The sequence below is a fragment of the Carettochelys insculpta genome, chromosome 9, assembly GCF_033958435.1.
Source record: "Carettochelys insculpta isolate YL-2023 chromosome 9, ASM3395843v1, whole genome shotgun sequence".
NCBI lineage: Eukaryota > Metazoa > Chordata > Testudines > Carettochelyidae > Carettochelys > Carettochelys insculpta.
In genome coordinates this window covers 17,648,052-17,675,664 of record NC_134145.1, presented here as the reverse complement: position 1 = coordinate 17,675,664, position 27,613 = coordinate 17,648,052, and the positions used below count along the sequence as shown (strand labels likewise).

The 27,613-nt window shown below is 38.4% G+C and overlaps 1 protein-coding gene across 1 annotated transcript in view; it reads right to left on the bottom strand.

Moving 5' to 3' along the window:
• Positions 1-27,272, bottom strand: part of ALG6 (ALG6 alpha-1,3-glucosyltransferase) — a 33,724-nt gene extending 6,452 nt beyond the window's left edge. Inside the window, exons 1-11 of the mRNA XM_075002466.1 lie at positions 26,461-27,272; positions 20,810-20,894; positions 17,325-17,414; positions 15,110-15,198; positions 9,975-10,057; positions 9,109-9,173; positions 6,270-6,455; positions 4,552-4,687; positions 2,283-2,368; positions 1,504-1,588; positions 129-199 (exon numbers count right to left, since the gene is read on the bottom strand). Of these exons, the coding sequence (XP_074858567.1) occupies positions 129-199; positions 1,504-1,588; positions 2,283-2,368; positions 4,552-4,687; positions 6,270-6,455; positions 9,109-9,173; positions 9,975-10,057; positions 15,110-15,198; positions 17,325-17,414; positions 20,810-20,894; positions 26,461-26,542 (1,058 nt within the window). The 5' untranslated portion in view covers positions 26,543-27,272. The remainder of the gene's footprint in view (positions 1-128; positions 200-1,503; positions 1,589-2,282; positions 2,369-4,551; positions 4,688-6,269; positions 6,456-9,108; positions 9,174-9,974; positions 10,058-15,109; positions 15,199-17,324; positions 17,415-20,809; positions 20,895-26,460) is intronic.
• Between the last annotated feature and the right edge of the window lie 341 nt (positions 27,273-27,613).

Below are 27,613 nucleotides of genomic sequence, written 5' to 3'. Positions count from 1 at the left end.
TCCCCCAGACAGCTTTTAAAAGTCTGTTTTAACAGATACATTGTTTCTAACTGAGAAAGATGGCTGGTATCAGGCAAATTGGGGAAAAGGGTATCAAAATAGTTTCTGTGTAAAAATAAATTACTTACACTGATGCTAGAAGAATGGATTTTTCATGTACTTGGAAGGAGAACAGGAAAAATGACAGTGCACAACTAGCCTTAAAAGATTCAAGTGGAACGGGGTTAGTATGTATGTTCCCAATGCAAAGTGTAGGTTTCAGTTTTTCAGTTGGCTTAATTTTATGTAAAGTCTGGCATCAGTGTGAAGTATCTGACATCATTAAAGTATCTAACCTGAATTAAATATATTCAACTCCCGGGCAATGTACATGTACATGTTTCACTATAGTTAGAGGGTCAAATACATGTATCTGCACCTGTAACAAATTGTGGCTGCAAAAATGAGCCTCTTCTAAGTTTGACCCAGAGTACTTAGAACATGTCTCATGTGATAAGACCCCTATTTTTTAAACACTTATGCAAGTGCTTAGTTATACTCACAAGTACTTCCATCAAAGTAAATTTAATTACTCACATGTATAAATGACTGCAGCATTTGGGCCCTACTTTATAAAGTCAGAACTACCCCACCTGCGATGGGATGTATTATGCTGAGTCAACTGTACTTGTGAACAACCATCACAGAAGTAACAGCAAAGGGTCTCATTCTTTTTATTGAAGTAAGAATATATTAGTCAGGAATTAAACAACATGAGAATTCTCAGAAAGGATTAATGCTAGTTTTAGGTACAAATTCAAGTAATACTCACTATTACAAATTCAAGTAATACTTATATGTTAATTTCTTTGTAAACCATGTATATTCACTAATGTTTAAATTTTAGTGATATTTGTCTCGGTATAAAATTGTTTTTATTCTAAAAGGAATATTTTACATTCACATTGTGTTAGTATGCCTAAATTTATGTTCAACAACATTAGACTACAGAGAGAAAGCAAACATTTGTAAAAACAAAAACAAACAAAAAGGGTATCATTCTCTTCTCAAACCAGTAATATGTCAGCAAAGACTACTGTGGGAATTTTTATTGAATTTGGCTGCTAGTGCATTTAAAAAAATCACTTTGGAAACAAAAACAAAATAGAAAGGAAATCTCAAAGTCATACAAAGCTTTATTGTGTGGAGAATCTTCCAATGGTTTTTTTAGAGGAAAATAAAATACAGAATTAAGTAAAGAAAATTGAGAGTAAGAGAAACAAAGAAGCATACTCAAGGGGAAAGCCTGAAATTTAAAAGACACTAGTTAGGTCCTCTGATACAACTTTGATATTCTATTCTATTGTTCAAATGCTTTTTAAACAGTCTCTTCAGCAGATAGCAAATGACATTTAACTGTATACATAACTCCACTCAGTGGGACAATTTTAAAGAGAACTGTTGGCCATACTCCAGTGCTCACTGATAGATTTAAAATAAAACACAATTAAAAAATATACTTACCAGAGCAAATTTAAATCTTCGGAGAGAGGGCTGAAGGGTTAGTTTTATACAAGCCGGAAGTAGGCTCAGAAATGTAAAAGCAAAGCTAAAATATTATATGAAAAAAAAAAAAAGATTAAGTTTATCCTTTCGTAACTAAACGACCACTTTGATGTTTTCAAATATTTTCAAATACAATTAGGTGACTTAGGAACTCATGTCCCACTTTTAGAAGCATAAATCACACATTAGCCTATGTCTGTATGTTGTACATTCATAATTGGCCTAAGTATTTTTGAAAATTTTACTCTTCAGTAATTTTTTATCCGTTTGCCACACTGAAAGAGCCTCATCTCAGACAATTTGCTTATATGAAATATTTTGGATTATACAAACTTTTAACATTTAGAATAAAAGTCAAATGCATGTGTTTGTTATTTGTATCTAGTGTCTTAATTTTAATTCAATTATTAGGCTCAAATCAACACACAACACTCATACACAAAAATTTCATAAAATTCTAAACGTTTTAAACACAAACAATCCTGAGGAAAATCTTTATGCTTTCTTTGAATAACTTGTAACTAAATACACTATAAACAAAAGTCTTTTTAAGAACTCTCAAAATTGCATCTGTCAATTCTTCCTAAAAATTAATGGATGAGTTTTCAAAAACATCTTTGTGACTTAGGAGCACAAGTTCTTTTGACTTTCAATAGGATTCATGCTCAGAAATCAGTTGTGTTTGTGAAAAATCTCTGACAATGTGAATAAAAGTTACCTAAAAGCCTTCATCTTACCTGAGTTTAAGCTGGCTTTGAGGTGACAGCACATTCTTTATCTTTATAAGGACACTCAGACTACACCAAATATTAGCTACTTTATCCTGAAAAGAGATATTTTGTGAGTTTTATCAGTTAGTTTGCTGATCATATAATAAGAGGATTATTTAATATTTCACTGAAAAAGACATTTTGATACACAAATGCCATGTGCCATAATGAAAGGCAATACTGGATCAGCATGACCTTGGTTCAAATGTAGAAAATAAAAATCCGAAAGAAACTTAATTAAAACATGTATTGAAATAGTTGAGAAATACTTTCTGGAACACAAGAGACCATCCATCTTAAGTCAAGACCACATACTTTGTGAAAATAAAGCTCTGATACCATTCATCTCAAGGAAAGTTTACAACCAAAGTATAGCACCTGCAAAGTTTTTTTCAAATGTGAAGGCATTCCATATATTGTTACATTTTATTACATACTTGAATGTATTTAGCTCTGTTTACTAGCAATGACAGAGTTAACTGCTAATAAACCAAGAAGTCTAAAGACATTAGCAGTTGTGCTAGGATCACTTTCAAAATTACATTTGTAACCACAGCTATCATGCTCATGAAACTCATCCCTAAACAGCTGCTAGAATCACAGCTGTGTAGACATAACAGCAAGAAAGCTACAAGCTCCAACCCAACTAAGCCATCTTCCTTGTATGCTTACTAGCAACACAGAATATGCTCTTCAAATCTGCTGAGGACTACAAGAGAAGAGAGGGTTTGGCAGCACCAGCAAGCACATAAGATGCCTACTTCATAGCCAATAAGATTTTACAACCATCAGCATTTGTTGCTGTTTCTGTAAATGGGAATCAATTCAAAGAACCTGTTACAGGCAACAGAGTATAAACTTACTGTGCATTGCTTACGTGGACAATTTCTCAGTTTATCCAGATTAGTATCCAAGTTAGTCACAGTATGAAAATATTTGGTCTAAAATTAGACTAAAATCCTTGGGTTCTTTGGGATGCTTTGTTTGCTGGCATTTACAGCTTTTATTTTTAAACTTAGAAAAGGATAAAAAATGCAAAGTGACAAAAGGTATTTTGGTCTGTAAATATCTTCATCTCCCAAGCTTCCATTGTTTTTTAATAAGATGCTGCAGATATTTTCTGAAAATACTCCTATGGCTACATGCAAATTAAATGCCTCCCTCAGGGTCTCCAGAACATTAGTTTTTTAGGACAGATATCACAGGTTGTGGTATCATTTGTACATACTAGAGAACTGCTAACAGAAGCCACATTTAGTAACAAGTATCAGAGAGGTAGATGTGTTAGTCTGTATCTTCGAGAACAAAAAGAAGTCCTGTGGCACCTGATAGACTAACAGATATTTTGGAGCATAAGTTTTCGTGGCCAAAGACCCGCTGTGTCAGATGTAACAAGTTATTTAGGCTCACATTCAGCAAAGCATATAGGTATGTGCTAACGTCCCACTGAAGCAGTATTGAATCAAGCTCATTGTTGGTACTTTGGGGAAGTGTAAGGTTAAGAACTTGCTTTTAAACATGTACAATAAGGGTTCAATCAGTCCCAGAACTATGCACTCTGATCTCTTCTAGTGAAGTGCCTTTTTAAGCGTGTCTATAGTAGACTCCCTTGGCATTAATGAGACTACTTGTGTGCTTCAAGTTAAGGCATGCTTAACTATTTTGCTAGATTGGGGCAACATTGTTCAGCATCTTGCAGGATCGAGCTCCAAGAGCACTGTGGTGAATCAAACTAGTTTAGGAATAGTAAAAGCACAACTGGTCTAAATACTATTCTGTAGAAAGTTGTGGCTGAAAATATCAGCTCGGACACAAAGCCAGCCTTAGGTTACACCAGAAACACTACAACCATTACTAGTTGTATAAATAATTCTTTTCAATAAATCTGAGGATTATGCTAACCAAAGAAGAGACTGAAGCTGTTAACTGCACATTTAAATCTTCTAACACTGTCAATTACTATGGAATCTATGTCAATGGAAAAATGTATGACTGAAGTATGAGCCTGATGATAGGATAAGTGTTGTCTACTCATATAATATCCTGGAAGATGCCAGCTGAGCTAGGGGTTAAACACTGGATTAAATAACTGGCAAGAAATGACTGCCGCAGAAGGCAGCTCAGATTACTAGTTCTGTGGTGTATCTTCCACATGAAATCCCTAAAGGTCATGATGAAGGTTTCTCAAGGGATCTAAGAGTACAGAACATTTTCACAAACATAATAACTCACATACCTCAAACAAGCCTCGATCAATGGGAAAGAGTCTTCTGAGTACTTGCAGGATTTGTTCCACTTCTGTGCAGAACGGGAACCAGCAAATCACAAAAGAAGCAACCACTGTAAATGCTATTTTAGTTAACAACACTAGCCTGTAATAAATAGGAGAGTTGAAGTCAAGATTTACAGAAGCAAAAACTTAGTTGTTTATATAAAAAATATCAAACTCTTACGGTTAAGGTAAGACATAAGGTCTATTTACAGTATACAACTAAATGTGCGTAAGATCACCAAGGCCGTGTCTACACTAGCCAAAAACTTCAAAATGGCCATGCAAATGGCCATTTCGAAGTTTACTAATAAAGCGCTGAAATTCATATTCAGCGCTTCATTAGCATGCGGGCAGCTGCGGCACTTCAAAATTGATGCGGCTCATCCAGATGGGGCTCCTTTTCGAAAGGACCCCACCTACTTCGAAGTCCCCTTATTCCTATGAGCAGATGGGAATAAGGGGACTTCGAAGTAGCCGGGGTCCTTTCGAGAAGGAGCCCCATCGGGACGAGCCATGCTACAGCGAGCCACGTCAATTTCGAAGTGCCGCAGCGGCCCGCATGCTAATGAAGCGCTGAATATGTATTTCAGCGCTTCATTAGTAAACTTCGAAATGGCCATTTGCATGGCCATTTCGAAGTTTTTGGCTAGTGTAGACGTAGCCCAAATGTGACAAAGTTGAGCACAGAGTTATCAGCAGAAAAGGAATGTCATCCTCTCTAGATCAGTCACAGGAAATCCACTAGGACTGTGTTACATCTACTAGAATTGTCTCATTAATCTGAATACCTACTTTTGGCCCATATTTAACTTTGATTCCCTCACGATGAAGGTGTTCTGAAAAAGTATGGTTAATGATAGCTTTATGAATAACAGTGTTTTCAGTTCACTGGCAGTTACAAAAGAATTGTAAAACACTTTCAGGTTAAATTAAAAATTAAATATTTCAAAATCTCTAAAGAGACAGTTGTTTTGAACCAAATAACTGAAATGTTACATTTTGAAAAAGTCAAAACAATTTTTTGCTTTTTATTAGTATTTTTAAAGTTTTTGGGGCGTCCCCTCTTCCCAAAACACAAAATCAGCAATTTGGGAAAACAGACAAATTCGTTAAACATTTCAGTGTCCTCACTGCTGCATTTTTTGCTGAACACCAATTCCGCCTAAAATTTCAACCCGCTCTAAGTTTTAATATATTTTGCTATAGTTTCTACACCCTGAGGCTATGTCTACACTAGAAAGTTTTGTTGACAAACCTCAGGTTTTGTCAACAAAACGTGCAGAGCAAGCAAAATGCATTTTTTCAACAGAAACTGTTGACAAAAAAGCCAGGTAGACGATCCGCAAGGCTCTTTCATCATCAGAGTGGATCAAAAGATAGATCCACTTTTATGTGGAGACACAATCTGTCTACAGATATTTTGTCAGAACATCTCTTCTGACAGTAACTTCTGTATACAGATGCTTCTAGTGTAGACATAGCCTTAGAGATTTAGTGTATTATTTAATGGATAGAAAGAGACTTCTTGTATGAGAACAGAGAAAATTATGATGAGTGCCTTCCCTTGGAGCATAATAGAGAAACAATGGAAATACAAATAGGATGAAACAAATTCCCATGGCAAAGCTGCCTAAGTGCATTCTTGAGCTAGTGTTTGGAGTGTGAGTTTCAAAGATACTCACCCCTTTCCTGTAAGGCCTTTTTGGAAGCATTTTCCAAGTAGATAGCAAAAGAATGGCAGTGAATGGTAGAGTTCCATTTGTTTATAATTTATGGCCAAGCAAAATGCCAGTGATCCTAAAAGATCCCAGTCATAAGAGAGAAAAAGTACACCCCACAAAGCAAAGCCCAGGCTCACACAGTTATATATGTTTTTTATGTTAAGGACATGATATGCAGGACAGGGACCATACTGAACACTGTGGCAAGTTAGCAATGAACTAATCCCACAGGTGCAAAATATATTTAAAACAGAAGTTTTATACTTTAGTCTTACTTAAAAAAATCTAGTGCCAAATAAGCGACCATTTTGTTCACATGCAGAAATATTTTAAATTCTGTTTAAATAGGTTAGCCAACTATAACTTTGTGTTTGAGGACCTGATCAAAAGTCCACAAAGTCAAAAGGAAAGACTTCTTAAAGAAAGTTCTGTGGTTGTACAGACTGTTATTACACTTGTATAGTACCTTCACTTCACCAAGATTAATAAAAAATTACACTGACAAAGCACTCAGCAGGATACAACTACAGACAATTTCACATTTTCTTGTGGTTATTTTTTCTCACGTTATAGATATAGCTTTCAAAAGCCTGGAATCTTTTTTGCAGTACAGAGTAGTACAGGCTAAACTTCTCTAATCCAGTACCCTCAGGACCCGACTGGTGCTGGACGAGAAAATTTGCCAGCTATGGGTTGTCGATACTGTCTAGCAAAATTATCCATTCTTCCACTGCTTGCTTGGCTCTTAGAAGGTATTAAGAGGTAAAGTACAGCTAAATAACAGCACTGAACATGGGGAGCCAGGACTGGTGATTGTAAATAAACGTTATGGGACTGTGGGAAACTTGGCCACACCCAAGATAAGTGGTCGTCCAGCTAACTAAAATCGTGCTGGATTATGGATGTTGCTGGATGAGTGTGTTCTGGATTAGAGAGGTTCAACCTGTACAGAAAATGTAAAGATTCTCATACTTAGACTGGACTCTCTTCTTGTTATGTGTCTGTACAATACCAGGCACAAAGAGAGCCCAATCCAAGATTAGGACCCTTAGACACGACTGCAAAACTAATAAGAGTTACAATCAGAAAAAAAAAATCTGTTATCTACTTTTGACACATCAGGCTTGAGCTCTTCATTGACTTCCATGAGCTATAGTTCAGGCCGTAAAAGGATCAAAAGCAGCAATTAAAGTGTAATAAAAGAAACTGAATGAGAGAGATGACACTGATATCCTAAAAAATATTGAAACAATGTAAGTTTCTCTCCCTGCGCTCCATCTTTGCCAGTACAAATTGCTACATGACAATATGTGTTTTATAAATCATTTCTCAACCTATTTATTCTCTAATCAAAATTCATAATCATAGGTGTCACACTGTCACTTTCCAGCAACCATTATGATGCCAAAAGGCCATGATCCTACAAAAACTTACACAAGCAGTTAACTTTCTGTATGGTAAGTAGGTCCTATGACTTAAATTGAACTAGTCACAATCTATAAAGTTATGCACATGCATAAATCTTTGTAAAATCAATGCCAAAGTTATACCTTCAGAATAAATTGAAGCAGTAAAATATAGCTAAAATCTTTTATGAAAGTAGAGTCTGTTTCTTAGACATTTGGTTTCTAGTGCTGCTTCTCTGAATCTTCATTTGAATTTTCTACCCAAATGTTTTAGGTCCTGCCCCTTTTACCCATAATGTAATCTATCCATGCCCCTCCTCCAGGAACAGGGGTTAGGAGCCTGGGCTGGAAGCCAGGCTGCTGTCAGGAGCCTGGGTCTAAGGCCAGGGTTAAAGGTGAGGCCAGGAGCAGAGCTGGGGCCTGAGAGCAGCAAGCTGGGCTGTAGTTGGGGGCTTGAGCCACAGCCAGGGCCGGATGCTGAGGTCATGGATGTTACTGGGGAAAGTTAGGGTGTTGTTAGAGATGGATTAACAAAATTTGATTTTTCATGTGCCTAGTGTTGACCCAAAACATATTTAAAGTGTCTGCATTACCACAGCCCAAAGACTTCCTCATATCTCTGTGACTAAACAACTACTGCATTTTCTTATGGATATGCACAAATAGCTAATTTTCTAATACAAACTGCAAGCAAGACCTAAATATGTATATTTATTTTTAAACTAATGCTAAAAGAGTGCACATACCTCATGAATTCAAAGGCTCCTATAAACAGGGGACTCAGTGGTTCAAAGACTATCAGAGGACACAAGAAACAGAGTCTACTCTAATTTACTATGATGTTGTATAGCGAGTCAAGTGTACAGATATATCTCATTGTGAAGCCTCACGGCTGCTAGAAAATGGGCAGAATCATCTCAGACACTCAATAAATGTTAATGATCTCCTCCCATTCGCTGCAGCCAGCTAGCAGTGGCAAAAGCTAGTGACAAGGTCACGTTTTATAAAACTGAACAGCATGGTTGTGTCTGACATGCCTCTCTACCTCCCAACAAGAGCGACAATGGTTCTCTCATCCAGGCAGAAATCACAGGAGTAGCCATTCTTTTCAAAGCCAGACTGTCACCACCATTTACTCTAATAAGGTAGAGTAGCATAAAGGTGGAGCTGGGATACAAAGAAAAGCTATTCCACGTTTAATTGATTTGCCCCATAGCAATCTTTTGCTCCAAGTCCGTTTGAGGGTTACTGTTTCCTTTCAAAAGTTTTGCAGACGTCGGGGGCTTGGAGAGGCCCTCAACGTTCAGTTAACAAATCCAACTTCTCCCCAGTAAAAGTGATGTTACTACAGGAGGAACTGAAATTCTTTCCTTTTAGAGAAAATAGAAGGATACTGAAAGTGTCCATAGTCAATGAGGATGAGGCCTGGATAAAGCAGTATACACAGAACACTGGCAATCTGGGAGAAAGAGAGAGAGAGAAAGAAAATCTTTAAAACACAGAACAATAAGACACTTCATAGCAATTCATGCCCCCATCTTCCATCAGAACCAAAACGTGATTTGTTCTCTTTTAGCAAGCCTGGCCCAGTCAAGCTCCTATGGATCTTTTTACTCATTCTTTTGAGGAACACTCTTCTCCTTCAGTTATTCCTCCTACAGTGAAAGCTTGGGGTGTGGGGTGGAACGAAGGGAGCCCCAGTGGGAAAGAATATTAAAAGTAGAATCAGAGTGTCTTCTGCCAGCCAGCTCACAAAAATGACTGCGCTCAGTTTAATCCTGGGAACGGTGCCATGACTTGACAGACCACAGATGCTTGAGAACAGTGAGCACTAAAATCTTTGAGAATGGTGCACTTTCCCAGTGCATTTCAGTTCTGCTATCTAAGAAGTCTGTAAAACCCTCGGCTGTTCATAGATTCACCCATGTCACAGCACAAATTTTGTTTTACTACAAAAGCAATACAACTGACAAGAAGTGAAACTCGGCAGTTTGTGATCACAAAGCCCCAGTGGAACCTGTTATTGTTATTGAAAGGCATTAAAATAATTGCAGTAAAATAATTTTAGTTTTTCCTACTGAAAAGTCTTAAATGAAAGATATATTATCATCCCAGTTATGTAAATAGACAGCATTGTATGGCTTTGTAACATTAATTAACTTTGTTTTCAACCCTTTATATTTACATTTCAGTTAACAGTTATTTATAGTTTTTCTCTCTCTCTCTCTCTCTCACACACACCCCCTATACATATACTTGCCTTTTTCTTAGTTGATGTTTCTTTTAAATAACAACAATACAAGACAACTGCAGGTATGTAAACCAGCAAATCAGCAATCAGAACTGAAAAACAGAAGAATTAACTATGCATAAGAATCTCCTCAAACAAGCATAGCTCATCACAATCAAATGAAATTGCCTATTTGAATTTATACTTTGTCTCTGGAGTGTCAGCATGTGAGTTTACTCTCCATTTGTCCTTCCCAGCGTACATGGCTTACCCCAGTGTTTTGTGGAACCATTTAAGAAAAGGAAGGATTATGACTTACATGAGCCTGCAAAGCACATTGTTTAGCCCACACAGGCTGAGTCAAATTTGAGGATTTTGGGCTGACGGTTCCACGTTGACAAGGATTAGACTTCACCAAGCCACCCCTCTCTCACTCAATCCATGGGGTTTCTGTCACGTCTACTAGGTACAGGCCAAACCTCTCTTGTCCAGCACACTTGGGACCTGACCAGTGCTGGACGAGGAAATTTGCTGGACCACAGGAAATCAATCTTGTCTAGCAGCATTACCAACACTTCCATTGCTTACTGGGCACTTAGAAGACATTTAGGGATAAATAACAGCTAAATAACAGCACAGAACCTGAGAGCCAGGACTGGTGGCTGAAAACAAACTTTATGGGACTACAGGAAACTTGGCCACACCCATGATAAGTGGCTGTCTCGCTGACTAAAATCATGCTGGATTATGGAGTTTGCTGTGTGAGAGTGTGCCGGACTAGAGAGGTTCAAATTGTATTGCAATGTCCTCCACAGCTCCAACATTTGATTATAGAGAGGGCTCAGCTTTAAAAAAGAAATCACATCGTATGTACAGTGTTCCCTCTAATTTTTCCCACCGTCGAGTGGAATGAATTTTATGTGCACCAATGGGGAAGTGATGTGTGACACGGTGGCAATATGCGGCATCACTTTCATATTGGTGCACATAACCAAATTCACATGGCAGCAGCTGGGTCAAGGGGTTCTGGGTGTGGGAAGGGGCTCAGGCCTAGGGCATGGTGTTGAAGTACAGGGGTGAGAGGGCAATGGCTGGGGGTGTGGGCTCTGAGGTGGGGCTGAGGATAAGCATTTAGGGTACAGGAGAGGGCTCCAGGTTGGGGTATGGGGTTAATAGATTTGGAATACAGGAATAGGCTTCAGACTGAAGCAGGGTGTTAGGATGCAGAAGGGAGTGAGGGCTTGGGAGCGACCCACGAGAGGGGGTTGGGATGCAAGAGGAGGCTCCAGGTGTGGGGAGAGGCTTAGCTGGGGATTGGTGCAAGAGAGAGTACAGGCTCTGGCCTGGAGGTGTAGGCCTGGGATGAGGGATTTGGGGTGCAGGAGGTGGCTGCAGGCTTGGAGGGTGGGTTGAGGGTCAGTGGCATTATACCATATTGCCTGGTGTCTTCCTATTCTGGGGCATCATTCTGCACCCCTGTACGTCAGGTTCCTGGGGCAGGGGGAACATGAGGCTCTGTGGCGCATAGAGCCCCACGGTCCCCCCACCTAGGAGTAAGTGAGAATGAGCCAAACACCAACAAAAAAACCTTTTGTTAAATGTAGATTCACCCTTGTTGAGTCAACTCCGGTTTCACCAAATGAAGATGTTCATCCCGAAGATGAACATGAGCTCCCACTTGAGGTAGTTAATATGTCGCAAAGCCTTTTTGGTGTGCCAATTGAGAAGACATACCAGATTGATGAGAACCTTGCAACAACTGAAGAGGTCACAGACTGGTCACAGCCTGCTACAAAACTCCTAGAAAATTTCAAACTATGTGATGACTCACAGAGTGACACAAAAACTAATGATGATGATGGAAAGGATAGCAATGGTGCCTCTGAACTCCCAGGAAGAATCATTTACGTGCCTGAAGCCAAGAATATGATTAAAGACACAAAAGCATTTGCTGATCTAAAGGGTAACAACTGACTTTTTGAGATGTTCAACCATGCAGAAGTAGTAGTGAATATGCTTCTGTTACCTCAGAGGCAGACAAGAATAAGTGACTTTTTCAAATAAATACAGACTACTACAGATTGAAACCAGGAGTTTTTGATAACACAGGTACTGCTAACCATAAAAAATATATTTTGTCTTAAGTCTAGGAAAATAAGTATTAGTATACTGGATTTCCTCTTTTGAGTAACACAAATACTGTAATGCTGTATTAATAAAGCCACCATGAGAGTTTTAAATACAGTATTCTATTGTATGTAATTTTCATTTAAAAGTCAATTAAAATAAAACTTAAAATGCTGGCAATAACAGTAGCCTTTCTGTACATCATTAAAGTGCCCATTTTACAGCAAACCTTTGAAGAGAGACCACCTCCTACAAGCAACAGGAGTGGACCCTCTTGGCAGTTTTTATTGTATCTCTTCCAAAATGAAACATGCTCCTCACATTGCTCTATGCTATTTACAGATAGTATAATATCATAAGCGAAAAAGTTTTAAACATACATCAGAATTTAATTTGTTTGGCATGAAATCCATAGGCACATACACATTGTGATGTGAACAGTAGCCTAAAATAGCAATGCTACAGACAAATGGAGGAGACACAGCCTGTGCAAATCGGCTGTACTAAGTCATAAAGCATTCAAAACTTGAAAGTACAGGTAAGTGCTACCACCTGTAAGTCAGCTCAAACTCCGCATAGATGGGGAAAGGTTGGTGCTTTTGGAAGCACTTATTTATGATTACAACATCTGTAATGTATGATTAAAATGTCTCACTATTTCTTCTCTAATTATGGATACTACTTATTATCACAAAACCTTTCTAAGTCTTTTGTTTTGTAGCCCTATATACAGTTAGATATATTTCTAAAAGTGGCTCATTCTTGAAAATTTTCACATCCCAAAATTTATTTTCATATACATAAGGGAAAATTTACAAATAGTCTAGTGATATCTTGTGTGAGCATTCACCTTACTGATGAGAGGAGGTGATATACAAAGGAAATAAAGATTTAAGAAAAATCCTGACTTTGAAAGGTGGCTTTCATTATTGTAAGGAAAGGCAGTTGTGAGACCAGCAGAAAGAAGATCTCAGTTTTGTGACTTATTTGTTAATAACATGTTAAGGGCTGTTATAAAGGATGGTGGTCAAGTGTTCATTGAAAGTAAGAGGAGGGCTTAATCTGCAACAAGGGACATTTAGGTTAGATAGTAGAGAAAACTTTCTACCTGAAAAGTAGTTAAATTAGGAAACAGGCTTCCAACAGAGGTTGTGGAAACTCATCATGGACTGTTTTAAGAACAGGCTGTACATATCCATTATGAATGGCATAGGTTTGTTTGGTCCTGCCTCAGTACAGGGGGCTGTACTAGACCATCTTTCAAGGTCTCTTTCTGCCCATATTTCTGTGATTCTGTTATTAAAGTAATGGGATTTCAAATTTCAAATACTGGATCTAAAATTTAAAAATTCATTAGTGATTTGGGGTGGTAAATTAGAGAGAATTTGAAGGGATCTAATTTTCCAAGTGCACATCTCAGTACTTTCTGCCAATCATGCCCTTTTTCAGGTATCTCCAGCTGGTACCAAGAAGCTGCAATAACCAAAATAAGTGGTTACTTTTGAAAATCTTGGTCTGTTTGTCACCAAAAACAGAATGACATTGCTGCATTATTTTCAATCTAGAATGAATAAAGGACTGATCCAGCAAAGTGTTTAAATTCGATGGGATTAATCATGTTTAGAGGTTACGAATCTTATAGATGCTTTGCTAGATCAGGGGTCTAGTGCTCAGCACCCTGAAGGAGCAAATCCCTAATAAACAAGTCCACAGAACTCACACACTCTATGAAACAGTATCAATTTGTTGCTTCTTGAAGAAAATATTTTTGAGCGTACATGTTTTAAATTGAAAACAAAAGTATAACACCGATTGTCAAAACTCAACAGAAATGAATTTTGTAATCCTGATGCACTAGCATAATAGTTTTTCTTAAGAACCATCCTTCAATTTTCTTAGTCTGTATATCAGTGCTTTGTCAAAGACGGTGATCTGAACGTTAATACAGACCATTTCAAGGGTAATTTCATCCTAGTGATTTTTTTCTAAATATAATCAATTACTAGAAATCACACTGAAAGGTTTGTGAGCAACACAAGGAAGTGCTATTGATGAGCTTCAGATTCTGCTCAATATAATCAGCAAAATAAGGATGTGCACCCCGCATTGCCATTTTATATGATTCTGTACTGTAATCTGAAGCAAAAGATATAACTATACTTTCAAAAATAATGCGGTGATTTGGCTGTCTTTATGGCTACTGTCACATCACTACTCTTGGTTTTCTTCACTAGCTACAAGCCACTGGCCACATCAGCAGCTGTTCCACTATTATAAAATTAAAATTAAAATTATTTGCTATGTTAATGGAGTCCAAATGTATTGCATTACGTTTTCATTATACAGGCTGTTTGAAGTGCTGATATGATCAGAAAAGTGATCTTGAGATTTTTAATCACACCGTTTAAAACACTTTGATTTTACATGTTTTTGTTAGTATTTTTTTAAAATTCCAGTGGCTGATGAACATTTTGCTAAAAGTTGTCTTTGTTCTAAAGATTAAATACTCACCACTCCAATTAAGGTATGGAAACTCAGAGTAAATATCCCTGAAACCCCTAAGAGTTCCCTCTCCAAATTCAATAAAAGCCAATTTTGATACACCTGATACTTTCAGAATAAAAATCAAGCAAAACATAAAACATAAAAAATAAAAAAAATAAACCTTCAGGCCTTCTTTAGCCATTAAAAAGATGAGAAAGTTGTACATCCGTTCTTAAAAATCCTTTGTGGTCACCTTTAACATTTAAATGTGAGGCCCAAACTAGTAGAAATATCCTTTTAAGGTTGCTACTAAAACGAGTTCTTAAAGATTCTGCCCTGGATTTAACACTATCTGCCACTTTCACAAATAAGAATGGAACTGAAAAGTCATGTAAGATGCTTAGTTAACAATGCCACAGCTGCAATAGTGAACTGTCAAAATCCGTCAGTTTTGCAGGGGAAATTGAACGAAAAAAAAAAGCCAAATTAAACATGCTAAATTAGTGAGCCAGAAAAACGCATAAAATCATGAAAAGGAAATGCAAATTTTCTACCTGTTGCACGCATGAATAACTTATGTGACTGACTCTCATACCCATGGGAAGTGTGGAGAGCAATCCAATCGGGATTTATTAACTTTGCACTGTAAAAAAAAGTATAGATGCATCACAATGTGGACAGTTTTCATTTCCCTTTACATCCTCTTCAGCAGTAAAGATGATATGCACAGGGGCATATTCAGAGGGCTAAGATGAATAATGCAAACTTTATCGAAAAGCAATAGTGACTAGGGAAGAGATTGCCTCAGCACTACATCAGTTTACTTTATCATCAAAACAAAAAATGCACTAGCACGGCTTTCTCTCTATTATTTTATAATGTTTAGCTGCTAATCAGCAATACAAAAAAAATGTAAAATAACGATTTTATGCTGATAAAGATTTACTTCTATTACTACGTTGCACCTACTGTCATTTGGCATTTCTCAAACTGAAAGCTAACATGACTTTTAAGCCGCATCCACACGTGCACGCTACTTCGAAGTAGCGGCGCCAACTTCGAAATAGCGCCCGTCATGGCTACACGTGTTGGGCGCTATTTCGAAGTTAACTTCAACGTGAGGTGGTGAGACGTCGAAGTCGCTAACCCATGAGGGGAGGGGAATAGCGCCCTACTTCGACGTTCAACGTCGAAGTAGGGAACGTGTAGACGATCCGCGTCCCGCAACATCGAAATAGCGGGGTCCTCCATGGCGGCCATCGGCTGAGGGGTTGAGAGACGCTCTCTCTCCAGCCCCTGCGGGGCTCTATGGTCACCGTGTGCAGCAGCCCTTAGCCCAGGGCTTCTGGCTGCTGCTGCTGCAGCTGGGGATCCATGCGGCATGCACAGGGTCTGCAACCAGTTGTCGGCTCTGTGGATCTTGTGCTGTTTAGTGCAAGTGTGTCTGGGAGGGGCCCTTTAAGGGAGCGGCTTGCTGTTGAGTCCGCCCTGTGATCCTGTCTGCAGCTGTTCCTGGCACCCTTATTTTGATGTGTGCTACTTTGGCGTGTAGACGTTCCCTCGCAGCGCCTATTTTGATGTCGTGCTGCCCAACGTCGACGTTGAACATCGATGTTGCCAGCCCTGAAGGATGTGTAGATGCTACTCATCGAAATAGCTTATTTCAATGTCGCTACATCGAAATAAGCTATTTCGATGTAGCGTGCACATGTAGACGTAGCCTTAAAGTGTTAAGCGAAAAGTACGCATGATGCAGACAGATATGAAGCAAACATTCCCCACATACCTCTGCCAGTGCATCTTAACCTGGTCTGCAGCTCCATTTTTCTGTCTCCTCATGAACAGAACAATCCAGTTTTCTAAAAGCTGTTCTAATACTGGTTAAAGGCCACACAACAAAGGTAGGGAACATCTGACCTGCAGGTCATACACAGTTCATAAGGGTTAGCCACTGGTGGGTGGCCAGATGGTTTGTTTACCTGAGTGTCTGCAGGCACAGTGCCCCGCCCTTCCCAGTGGCCACAGTTTGCTATTATCAGCCAGCAGGAACTGCCGGAAGTCCTGGCCCAGTCCATGCTGCTTCCCATAGCTCCCACTGGCAAGGAATGGTGAATGGTGGCCACAGGGAGTTCTGGGGCTCCAGGCCTCCAGACACTCAGATAAATAGAGCACGTCTCACCCTACCAGCAGCTAACGCCAATAAACTCCGCATGGTCAGCATGCCAGACTTTCCCCAGTCCTGCCATATGGGTAGAGCATCCCAATAACAGAATTATATTTATGGAATATCACATGGGATCCACTCATCAAATGCTATTTGGGCTCTCAATACAAGATTAATTTTCAATTTGCTGTAAACAATCTCTTATGTGCCTTACTATGTGCATCACTGACCATAAATGACTTATTCAGAAAGCTATGACCCACTGCCTAGGCTAAAATGTAATCTGCACCTACTGGAGGCGCCGGACTACACAAGGAATTGATCCTGCAGTCTCATGGCTGGCAAAACTCTCTCTTGATTTCAATGTATAACAAATGCTGGATCAGGTTAGAAGTAAGAGGACTGAAGTCATACTGTTCCCATCTATTGTTTCCATGGCTCCATAATCACACACATAATGCTTTCTGATATGTGAACTATGTGAGGGTGTAAATCTCTGCTAGTTTTTCTCTCTCTCCTCTGTGAGGAAGGGGTTAATGTATTTGTGTTCTTTCATTCTCCACAAATAACAAACATTTAAAATAATCTTTAAATGGTTAACTTACACATAAGCACACAAAAGACTGTGATAAGCAGTAAGAGGTGGATAATCAAGGCCCCAGTATTGCAGATTATTGTCACTGGTATTGAAGTACCTGAAAAACAAAAGGAAACTTAAAGTGGATCTAGGACTCCTGCATTATAACTTCATTTCATCCTGAAAAATGTGCACATTAAGCCAAATGTGTGTCTCTATTATACAGTCAAACTTTCATAGAAAATAAATATTGCTCATAGTTTTTTTATTTTGTTTACTAGAAATAATTGCTAACACTAAAACAAAAAATCAACAAAGGATTCATGATATACTTGAGGACAACTGTGATGTGAAAAACTGTAAGAAGCTGCTAGAGGTGTAAAAATTGGCCCTGCATCCAGCTAAGAATATTGTTAGGGAATAAAATTCCTTTGCATGGAGCCAGGCTGGTAGGATTCAAAGCCTACCAAGGCATAGAACACTTGTACAAAATGAGCTCCCCACACCCACCAAAGCCCACAATTCCTGATTTGATAGGATCACTCCCAAATCCATTATAGCCTTCAACTACAGGACCTATTCCAGAAGGCTTAAATAGAAGAGGGCAAATAGAAAATTTGCCCAACCATGAAAAGAGACCACAGACTTAGCAGAGCTCAAAAAAAAGGCAGTTTTAACAGAGTATTATTTTAGCATAATTTGTAGGAAACTTTTCCTTACATTAAGGTTCTCAATTTCTGTTATTTGGTAAATGTAGGGCTGAATAGGCTGAATTTAGATGGCCCACTTAGAGGACTCTTCAGCTCTCCTGACTTGAGACAGGAGAAGCCTCCTATCTCATAGAGCATCTCTCACATGCTTTGTGAATGTTACTGAATTCATATATTGCACAACTGTCATACTGAGATCTGTGAGGGACAAAGTTACAACTCAGTAGAAGGTTTGATAACTTGCAGAACCAAAGCCAGCAAAACATTTGCTGACAAATAGCCACGGAGCTAATTAATTATTACACAAAACCTATAAAGGAAATGTATGTTTTCTTCACTACAATACCCAGTGTTTGCATATACAGACATATGTTCTTGTTTGTTAAAATATACTACCTGAATCTCATTAAATAGTCAGCTGCAGCAGTCTGTTTCACTCCTTTGACTGATAAGCCCCAGTATGACACAGGTGTGAAGTAACCTTTTTGTGATCAAGACTGTTTCTCTTGTCAAATTCATTTTACAATGTCCATTTTTTGTGACATCACAATTAGTTACTTTGGAAGAAAATACTGTGTCCCCAATGCTATCATCACTGAGTGAAACAAGAAGGCAGAAAGCTCATGCAGAACCTCCGAAAGGAAGAGGTCACCTTCTCTGATCCACATGCTGGATCTTGGATATAATTCTGCTTTGCTCTAGACAAGGAACTCTTAGGGACTTCAGTAGGTGCTCCTCACACAGATGCAGAAAGCAATATGTGAGTCTTGAACTGCTGTTAAAAGTCTGAGGGTAAATTCTTGATCTTGATAGTCAATTATAGGAATGATTAAATGACAAATGATGTGGGATTTGGAAAGATATTGCATTTTGTGAAGCATGACAGCAACTATTGGAAAAATCTGAACTTTGTTCCCCATATTGCACTCACTTCTGGGTAATTCTACCAGTATGTAGAATAAATAAAGGCATAAAGGAAATTTAACTGATTTCTCAAAATAATGCCTTCTAAATAGCTAACAAAAGGCCATGAACTTGGATCAAATATGTCGCAAATACCACTTCACCTAGTTCTACCTCAAAAAGAGGATTTTCTCACCTACAATTCTGCTTTGTTGATGTTTCTGTTGAAGGCTGGCAGCTGTTAAAATTTAGCTACATCTTCCAAATGAAAGGAGAATGGCTTTATTCAAGAAAAATAAAAGATACAAAAATAAGACATCAGACTCTTTAAATCTCAGAATGAAAGAGACTGACCAGTCTTTTATAATTGCCAAGGGGCAAGTTCTTGGCTTTTCCAGTCTATCCACTCAAATGCAGCCAATTTTTGACATTTATTACAGTAAATTATAGTTCTTGAATTCCTTATGAGCTGCCTGAAGTATCTTACGAACAACTGATGATAAATCGTATTTCTTTAAGCTGCATCTCTGCTTCTCCTACCACTCAAGATCTCTCATGCCATGACAGCTCAGCTCTTCCACGTGGATTTTAATACTCTGAAATTTACTCGCGAGCTTCCCAGGTATTTTAGGTATTTTACTCTTATCCTTCCCTAAACTTGTAGTTACAATGGGAAAACAGTACACATGTAATCTGATACTTAGCAAGAGAACAACTGCCACATTTTTCTTTAGAAACACATGAAAACAGGCTGCCATTAAAGTGGCCTTTGAAAGATATGCATGGGTTTGAGACAAAGACAGGAAAAAAGAGAAAGATTTAAATTCTAGCCTCTGGCTCAGAGAAATCTTATACAAAGAAACTACATACAAAACATTTTGTAGTTCACTGCAGCAATTTTAATACACATAGTTTCTGAACAAAAGGAATTAGCATGTACCACAGCAAAATTACATGTACATGCATTTCTACTATTAAATTAGAATTCAAGTCTATGAAAATATTAAGAGGCATTTCAAGAGCATGCTCACTTCAGAGGATGTCTCCCTGAACCTATGCAAAACAAACTTATATTGCAACTTAACAGTATTTGTTGCTACACAACAGGTCTATTAGATAGCAAACTTAAATTAAGGCTACCAAAACTACTCAGATTCTTAACTTTCATAATTTAACAATTGTTTTACATGCTGGAGTGCAGCAACCTTCCATACTGGGCATTTCCATCCAATCCAAAACAAAGCTTACTCTTCCAAGACTCAGCCACTGAAAATATTAGTTGAGACAGTTGCCGCCAGATGCCCCAAAGCTGAATACAAGGGGGATGTCTTACCAATGGTACAGATTCCAAAGTAATGTGTTCTTAACTCTCACAACAGTTAATTACTTACTAATAGACACTGCCATAATACATGGAACAATAAGCCAAATACTGTAAAACATACACTTTTTGAAACACTATCCTTACCCAAGGGCCTATATTGTTTAACAGAAGACCCTCATCGAATAGATTCAAGTGACTGCACATTTTACAATGGAAGACTGTGCTCTCCTGTAGTTCCAGTGGCAGTAGCCATATTATTACTTTTACACAGGATGAGCTATAACACAGCACATTCTTTGTATCTTTACTGAATTCTCAGACAATTTCTTGTCAAACTTTTCTGTTCTACATACAAATACATAACAAATCAAATTTAAGTTCTGAATAATTGCATATTTATTGAGTAAAAACAATAGAACCTCAGTCTAAGAACCAGGAGAGGTGGTGTGTTTAGAGTAAGCCAGAGGACAGTAATAATCTTCTGCCTAGATATTAAAATCTCAAATGTTATTCAACTTTGAGGTGCATAGTCTTTTCATTACATATTGTAACCTGAAGTTTAAAAGCAGTACATACCATTGCTTGATGGGTAGATTGTAAGTAACTTCTTGCCAATGCCTCTGAGCTTCATAGTCTCCATACATAGGTGGTTTTCTTGCACCTACAAAAGCACAAGATGGTAAAGAGCACTTAAGTATTTATTTTTTTGTTTCTGACACTGCTTTTTCTCCAAGAATGCATCTTGAAATTATTACCATACTTGTTCTGGGTATATCACTATGACTACTGTCTAAAATTGGGTCAGAATGAATAATGGATGTTTCCTACAAAAAATACTTATGTAACACGGAACAGGTATTCTTATGGTGTTCTGAAATTTCTCAGATAAGCAGTTATCAACTCACAATTTTCAAGAAAGACATGCAGTAGCCTGATCACTTTGAAAAAGTCATTGGTAACATTATCAAGTATACCACAAAAAGGCTCTGACCACACTACCCCCTCCTTTTGGAGGAGGCATGCTAATGAGCCACTTCGGCACATGCTAATGAGGTGCTCCCTGAATATGCAGTGCCTCATTAGCATAATGGCAACCTTGCATTCTTTGAAAGTGCTGGTTATGAAATGCACATGGCCCATGTAGCCGGGGACCTTTTGAAATGACTCCCTGATTTCAAAAGCCCCTTCTTCCCCTTTGGTTTTGGGAAGAAGGGTCTTTTGAAATCAGGGGGGTTGTTTCGAAAGGCCCCTGGCTACATGGGTGGCGTGCGTTTCGAAACCAGAACTTTTGAAGTGTGCATGGCAATCATTATGCTAATGAGGTGCTGCATATTCATGGCATGACTCACTAGCATCCGCCGAAGTGGCTCTTTAGTATGCCCCTTCCAAAAGGAGGAGGTAGTGTGGCCACAGTCAAAGTGTTGCAGTTTCTAAGAAATAACACTACTTAAGGTTACTGCACTTCTATATATTTGTTGTTTTTGAAAATGCACAAGTACTGTTTCTGAAATAAAACAGTAAATGAGTTGTCCTTCCCCCACAATTCTTCACAGCAAATTAACATTGCACGCAGTTCACTTAATTCTAATATGTGATGTAATATAACTCTATTAAAATTGCACCATACATGGAGTGGGTTGAGAGGAAGAATTCATTTTTACAAAGCTTTCTAAATTACTAAGCTGCCTGTGCTCCATTTTTGTTTACCAGAATCTTTTTTTTCCACATTTTTCAATTGAGTTTTTATTACGTACCACTTCTGAATGATGATCAATGTCAAGGGAAGCATGTCTCTCACACACACACACACACACACACACACACACACACACACGGTGCTTAGAACTTCAGTCCAATATGCCATGAAAAATCTCTATCAAGTCTTCATAGGTTTGTTCACAAACAAGTTCTTCAAAGTGCTCTAACTGTGGTAGCCACACACACATTATGCAGATATGGTATACAGACTATTCACTTCCTTTCTCTTATGGGCTACGTCTACACTAGCCAAAAACTTTGAAATGGCCAGGCAAATGGCCATTTCGAAGTTTACTAATGAAGCGCTGAAATACATAAATACATATTAGCATGTGGGCGGCCACGGCACTTCGAAATTGACTCAGCTCGCCACCGTGCGACTAATCCAGATGGGACTCCTTTTCAAAAGGACACCAGCTACTTCGAAGTCCCCTTATTCCCATCTGCTCACAGGAATAAGAGGACTTCAAAGTACCTGGGGTCCTTTCAAAAAGGAGCCCCATCTGGATGAGCCGCACAGCAGCGAGCCGCGTCAATTTTGAAGTGCTGCGGCCGCCCTCATGCTAATGAGGCACTGCATATGTATTTCAGCGCTTCATTAGTAATCTTCGAATGGCCATTTGCATGGCCACTTCGAAGGTTTTGGCTAGTGTAGACACGGCCACGTTTACCTACTGAGAACAAGAAACACAGCTGACAGTTTCTTCCACTGAGCTATTGACTCTAACCTCATGGAGATTGAAGAGTTTCTTTTAGATATAGGAAATCTATCTGTAATTCTTTCACATGATCAATGTTTGCGGGATTCATACAAGCATAGATATATGTGATTTGTTTGTGGTCACACAAAGACAGTACATTATTTCTCTAAAAAGAGATAAAAGGTTCCCAAATAGGTTGAGTCATCTGAGAGTAAAAGCCTCATCAATGTCCACCCTAGAATGATAAATCTATTGGATAGAAAGAATCTGTCACAGAAGTTACTGAATTAAGGAATGGTTGGTATTAACCAGATTTTCCTAGACATTTCAAGAATTATGTGGATGTATAGTAATTTTATTACTGTGTCTTCCCAAAGAGGTGAGGAAAGGAAATCAGATCATTTTAGAACTCACAAACTAGTTCCTAATCCATTGTCTGGCCCAATTTCAATACTCAGGTAGCTGGTGAACTCATTTGCTAACTCAGGAATAGCTATTCACATTTTATTAAATATTAGCATACTCTAAAGCCAGCCCAGAAGAACAAGTCAACTATGTTTAAGCAATCTGTGCTCAAGAAAGGCAAAAAGAATTCTACCACAGTAATTGAAGCACCTTTCTGAACCAGGCTGCAAATATATAGCCAACTTGGATTCAGAATTTAAGGAAAATTTACTGTTGTTCACATGCATTCCAATTTTCCATTCTTAGAAGAAATGCCCCAGATACTAGACACGTTCTTTAAATCAACCCTTGCTTTGTTCAGTTTTGTTGCTGCCTGGAAGTTGGAGATTTCAAAGGCTTAATTCTACCTTCAAGTACATGGCACTTAGTTTCTACCCACTTACTGGTGGCTTTGTAAATGTATCAGAAGACAAAATCTCGCCCTTAAGACTCAAAGGGCTTGTCTACACTACCACCTTCCTTCTAAGGAAGGATGGTAATTAGGGTGTTGGGCTCGTTTACATACTTGGCTTAATCTAATTCTTGACCTTCCCCCGCCTTCAACCTCACTACTCTCTGATTTGCTCACCTTGATCATTTTTTTCTGATTTGTCCTCCTTGATTACTGTTTTTTGTTCTCTGTGCCTTAAATATTGAGTCTGTTCTGGTATGGCTATGGTCTGAAGAAGTGGGTCTGTCCCACGAAAGCTCATCACCTAATAAATTATTTTGTTAGTCTTTAAAGTGCTACTTGACGGCTTTTTTGTTTTGAGGGTGCTGGGAGTTTACTAATGAAGTGCTGCCGTGCATAGACAGCACTTCATTAAGAAAATCCCCCACGGCAACTTCAAAGTTTCAAAATTTTGAGGATAAGGGGACTTTGAAGTTGCCCCAGCACTTCGAAGTACCAGCGGGTGAACCGCAGCTAGACGCTTGCTGGTACTTCGAAGTTTAAAACTTGGAAGCTGCCGCGGGAGGGAATTTGCTTAAGGAAGTGCTGCCTAATGCACGGCAGCACTTCATTAGTAAATTCCCAGCATGCTAATTACCATCCTTCCTTTGAAGGAAGGTGATAGTGTAGACAGGCCCAAAATGTATTATAGACTACTATTTCTGAATAACTGTCTAAAACCAACTAGCCATAACCATGCTACCTCAGTTAGTGACCTTCACAGCCTTGCATTTGTCCTCTCTCAAACATAACCCTAACTCAACAAGGTTAGTGATGCCTCACAAAGGTATTACAGGACAAGCAACAAGATAAATAAAGTGATGTAGCAAGAGTACACTAGAATAGTAAATAGCAGTGAAAATAACCTCTTTGTGTCTGGTCATTCACGCCACACGGTTCTGAATTATGCTGAGTCAGCATTGATACATGAGTCTGCTTCAGAAAGCAGCAAACAATTACTTTTAACCTCTTGAACAAATGTGTGATCTTATTGAGCAATAGTGGCAAAGCAAAGTAAAGGGATTCTATCATCCTTAAAATTATATTCTGTAAAAACATCTATCTTTTTACTATGTACTTTATGCATTTGACAGTACTGGTTTAAAATCAGGTTTACTGTTTCCCCTATATAGTTTGTTCAGCTTTGATCCAACAAAATACACAAACAGGACCAGTAAAATCAATGGCACTACACACATTATTCAAGAAAAGCATAAGCTCTCCTGGATTTAGGCCTTACTCAGTTCCTCCCTTACTGAAAATCTTTATGTAAGGATAAATTGTAAACAACAAACTTCTCATGAAAAAACCAGGAAAATTTTAATACTCAGAACATTATTTAAAGGGTACTCTCTCAGGCAATGTCTACACTAGAGAGTTTTGTTGATAAAATTGATATTTTGCCAACAAAACCAGGGGAGTGTCCAGATTTCCAAGGCATTCTGTTGACAGTAAATCAACAGAACACAACATTTTTGTTGACAGTCTTATCACATCCCCACAAGGCATAACACCTCTGTCAACAGAAAGATGTTCTGGATGTTCCAGGGGGCCCTCTGTTGACAGACAGGGCTTCCGGGACACCAGGCAGCCTGTCTGCTGTGCTTCCAGTTGGCCATTTTGTTGAGAGAACGGTTGGGCAGTCCGGTCAGTCTCTGCCAGCAGAGTGGATTGCTCTTGTGATCTGCTTGGCAATTTAGCCACGATCTGTTGACAGAAGTTCTGTAGACAAATCGCTGTAATTTAGCCATAGCCTCAGTACCTGGCTCATTCTGGAAGTAGTCCATTTAGAAATAACTAATTAATAGTGTTACTTTAACATTGGTGAGTGTGTGCAGCACGGAAATATAATAAGTTAAAACAGTAACAGTATAGAAAAGTTATTACATTTTGTGTGTATGTTTAAATAAATGAATTCTCAAAGACCTAAGCATCCACCAAATAGGGAGGTCTCAAACTTACAACTTTGGAAGGGATGCAAGTCAAGCAACTTTACTAAGAATTATGAAATCAAACAATCATGCCTGAAGATTTTCAGTTTAACTGCAAGTGATCACTCCAAGTAAATGAAACCAAAGAGTTATGCATCAATGCAGACACAAAAAATACTGGACACTTCTTGCAGTTTTAGGGTGAAGCTTTGAGCTACCTTTAGAAAAATTAGGGGTTGATCCCAGGCTTACCCTGGGCTTTTCCTGACTGGCAGGGGTTGGAAGTGTTAGGCATTAAACCACAGGTATAAAACACAAGCTTTGTACAAATGACCGAGGCTTCTAACAGCCAATTTAGAAGAATCACCAAGAGGTCTTTAAAAGACTTATGTTAGTCCATTTTTGTAGACAGCATGAGCTAGGAGGATTGGGAAGAAAGGAATCCAGTAAATGATACAACTGTGATTTATCTCATTACAAATTCTCCCTTCCTTCCTTCACTACTACTAGCACAGCTTTAACTAAATGAACAATTTACTTTTGGTAATGTGTGAAGAGCAAGAGTAACCACCTGTACTATGAGGTTGCATTGCTGTTTGGCAACTACTGTATTATCTGATGTAAGAATGGAAAGCTTCTTTTATTCCTTCTAGCATATTTTAATGGGGATACTGTAAGACAGGATTAAACAGAAATAGGGGAATTAGAATGGAATAGCTTTTTCAGCATTTGGATTGTGGTGGCTGTGATGTGGTTTACTACTACGTCCAGAGAAATAGCAGCTCAAGAATCTCAGAACCTTAGGGAGGCATGGTGGCTGTTATAATATGGCCATATACTGCTTCCTGTTTCTGAGACTTTACAAACGAGTTTTTAACTCTTAACTAAAGCTTTGCAATTCACATTTTTATATTTCTTTTTCAGACTGAAAATATACATTACCTGAATAAGAACCAAATGATACTGCCCAGCGTACAATAAGTCCTAGTAAGACCGTAATTGTCATCAAGCTCCATTTTTCCATAGCTGCTCTTCAAACCAAGCCAAAAGGTACCTGAAAACAAGAAAACAAACTCCATTGTCATTCTGCCTATGTTTCTGTTCCCTTATGCATTTGGAATCTCATCATAGTTTAGTGCTGCTGATGGTAGCCTCACTCTGCCAAACACTACAAGTATCGTGTGGCAATATTGCTTCTTTCTGCACACTGAAATTTTAGTCCTGAATGAGAAAGTTTATTCCAAACACTGAAAAGTTTCTAAGCATAAAACCAAATGCTACACAGAAGTATTGTCTCCTGTTTCTATGCCACAAGCCAATGAAGCTTCTGGCCAAAGAGTGTAAAATTTCTAACTATTGAGAGGAACCAGCTACAGATCTCAAACCAAGATTATGTTGTACAAACATGCACTATTAGTAGACTCACTGTCCTTAGTATGTCAGGGACTGTACATATAACCCATATAGGTGGAAAGTGGTTTATTTACGGATGATGATTGTTATTTGAAAAACTTCCTCTTACAGTGTTTAAATCTGAGGGGAGAAAACACTGAGTCTGCTCATATCCATAAGCTTAAAGCTTACTTATTACTGAAAACGTGCAAAATATTCAAGGATTTCTGTACAGTTCTACAAAGTCTTCAACTATTAATCAATTAACACTAGCAAATATTAATTGATTAGCTCACCTTGATAATATTTTTCTGACTTGTCAACCTTGATTACTACTTTTGATTCTCTATGCCTTAAATACTGAGTCTGTTCTGGTATGGCTATGATCTGAAGAAGTGGGTCTGTCCCACAAAAGCTCATCACCTAATAAATTATTTTGTTAGTCTTTAAAGTGCTACTGGACTGCTTCTTTGTTTTGATAGAATTGATAATGTGACATTTATCTGCATTATCTTTTGTTTACAAGACGACATAGGCTGACAATGCAGGTTTGATTGATGTCACTGCACCGGTACTCAATATATGCCTGACTCTGCAAACACTTGAGGCCAGAAGTAGAGATTACTAAAATAAGTAGTCCCATTTACACCAACAAGACTAAGAGTAGCAAACTCCACACCCTGGAAGTAACAGTTTTCAGAAT